Below are 1,579 nucleotides of genomic sequence, written 5' to 3' on the forward strand. Positions count from 1 at the left end.
TCTGGAAAATATTAGGTCAGGATAAAAAGCTGTCTGCATATAAGGATATATAAAATTCCTATATGCATATATAAGGATGAGCTTGCTAAAAGATAACAGTAGTTTTGAAGAAAAAAATATATTTTCATATATATATTTTTGGTTCACAATGGCAGTCTATCTATCTATCTAGATAGGTAGATAAACTGCCATTGTAAATTACAATTGAGAGTTGTTTTTCAATTTGAGGTCTTTACAGATATTAGGTTGTGAATGTGATTCACATATAAAGTTCAGGTATGTTTAAAATGACTAAACAAATGGCATGGGATGGAATGGAAAGAACCATTTCATATATTTATGCCATTAGGATCCTTGCTGAGGAAACGATCCTACTTATCATTTTTCTGACAGCCCTTTTCATCTCGGCATTTCTCAGTGTGTAGATAATTGGGTTCAGCATGGGGACAAACAAAGTGAAAATAACTGAGACTATTTTGTCCAGGGCATGTTTCTTGAAGGGCCGAGCATAGATATATATGCATGGGATAAAAAATAAACACACAACTGTGATCTGGGCTCCACAAGTGGACAGGGCTTTGCGTTTCCCTTGTGTGACCCGTGACCTCATCTTGAATAGAATAATGCTGTATGAAATAAGCAGGACAACAAAAATCAGTATAACAACCACCCCACTATTGGAGATCACCAGCCACTCAACCACGTGGGTGTCCATACAGGCCAATTTGATAACTTGTGCAACATCACAGAAGAAATTGTCCAGGACTTTTGGACCACAGAATGGTAATGGGAAGATCAAGAAAACCTGGGCAATAGAGTGAACAAATCCACCCAGCCATGCCGCAGATACCAGTCCTATACACATGCCCCGGTTCATGATAATCAAGTATCGCAGTGGTTTCTGGATGGCCACATAGCGATCAATTGCCATTATCACAAGTAAAAAGACCAATGCACCAGAAATGAAATGAAAGAAAAATATTTGAACGATGCACTCATTGAAGGGGATAGTGTCTTGTTGTAAGAGAAGACTTGACAACATCTTTGGTGCATTGACTGTGGCATCACTAACATCCATGAAGGCCAGGTTGGCCAGCAGAAAGTACATAGGTCTGTGGAGATGCTGTTCCATGATCACAGTGACGATGACAGTGAAGTTTCCCAACCAGGTTGTCAAGTAGACTATGAAGACAAAGGCAAAGATGCATCGCTTCAACACGGGATTTTGGGTGAGCCCCAAGAGGATAAATTCTGTCACTGTGATGCTGAGATTCTCTGGTTTCATTTTGACCATAAAAATATAGTCATCAAATGAACAGAAGTAACAGTGAGATATTTTCACTCTTTTGTTTTGTTAACCTTTATCCCTGTTTGTCTTTCTACAGCCCATCCATTCCACAGAATCATCTTGGTGCCCAAGGGTTTTGAGTAGAAGAAGACCTGGATTGCAGGGAGCAGACTTGAACAAATATTGGCTCAATATTAGTTCTCAGTACAGGGATGACAGAGCCAAGAGTCAGAAGTCATGATGATTAAGATGTCATTCACAAGTAACTCAATATGAAGAAGGACCAGGTAG

General features: G+C 39.3%; 1 protein-coding gene across 1 annotated transcript; it reads right to left on the reverse strand.

The window, feature by feature from the left end:
- Window positions 1-337: 337 nt before the first annotated feature.
- On the reverse strand, window positions 338-1,285 carry LOC149862681 (olfactory receptor 4D9-like). The gene has a single exon (XM_090054053.1). The coding sequence runs from the start codon at window positions 1,283-1,285 to the stop codon at window positions 338-340; it is 948 nt and encodes a 315-aa protein (XP_089910179.1).
- Window positions 1,286-1,579: the final 294 nt, after the last annotated feature.

The sequence above is a fragment of the Crocodylus siamensis genome, chromosome 6, assembly GCF_052110815.1.
Source record: "Crocodylus siamensis isolate JL-2025a chromosome 6, ASM5211081v1, whole genome shotgun sequence".
NCBI lineage: Eukaryota > Metazoa > Chordata > Crocodylia > Crocodylidae > Crocodylus > Crocodylus siamensis.

Bases quoted from the DNA above. Each gene is read 5' to 3' on its own strand.
- LOC149862681 (XM_090054053.1), bottom strand. From the start codon at position 1,285: ATGAAACCAGAGAATCTCAGCATCACAGTGACAGAATTTATCCTCTTG.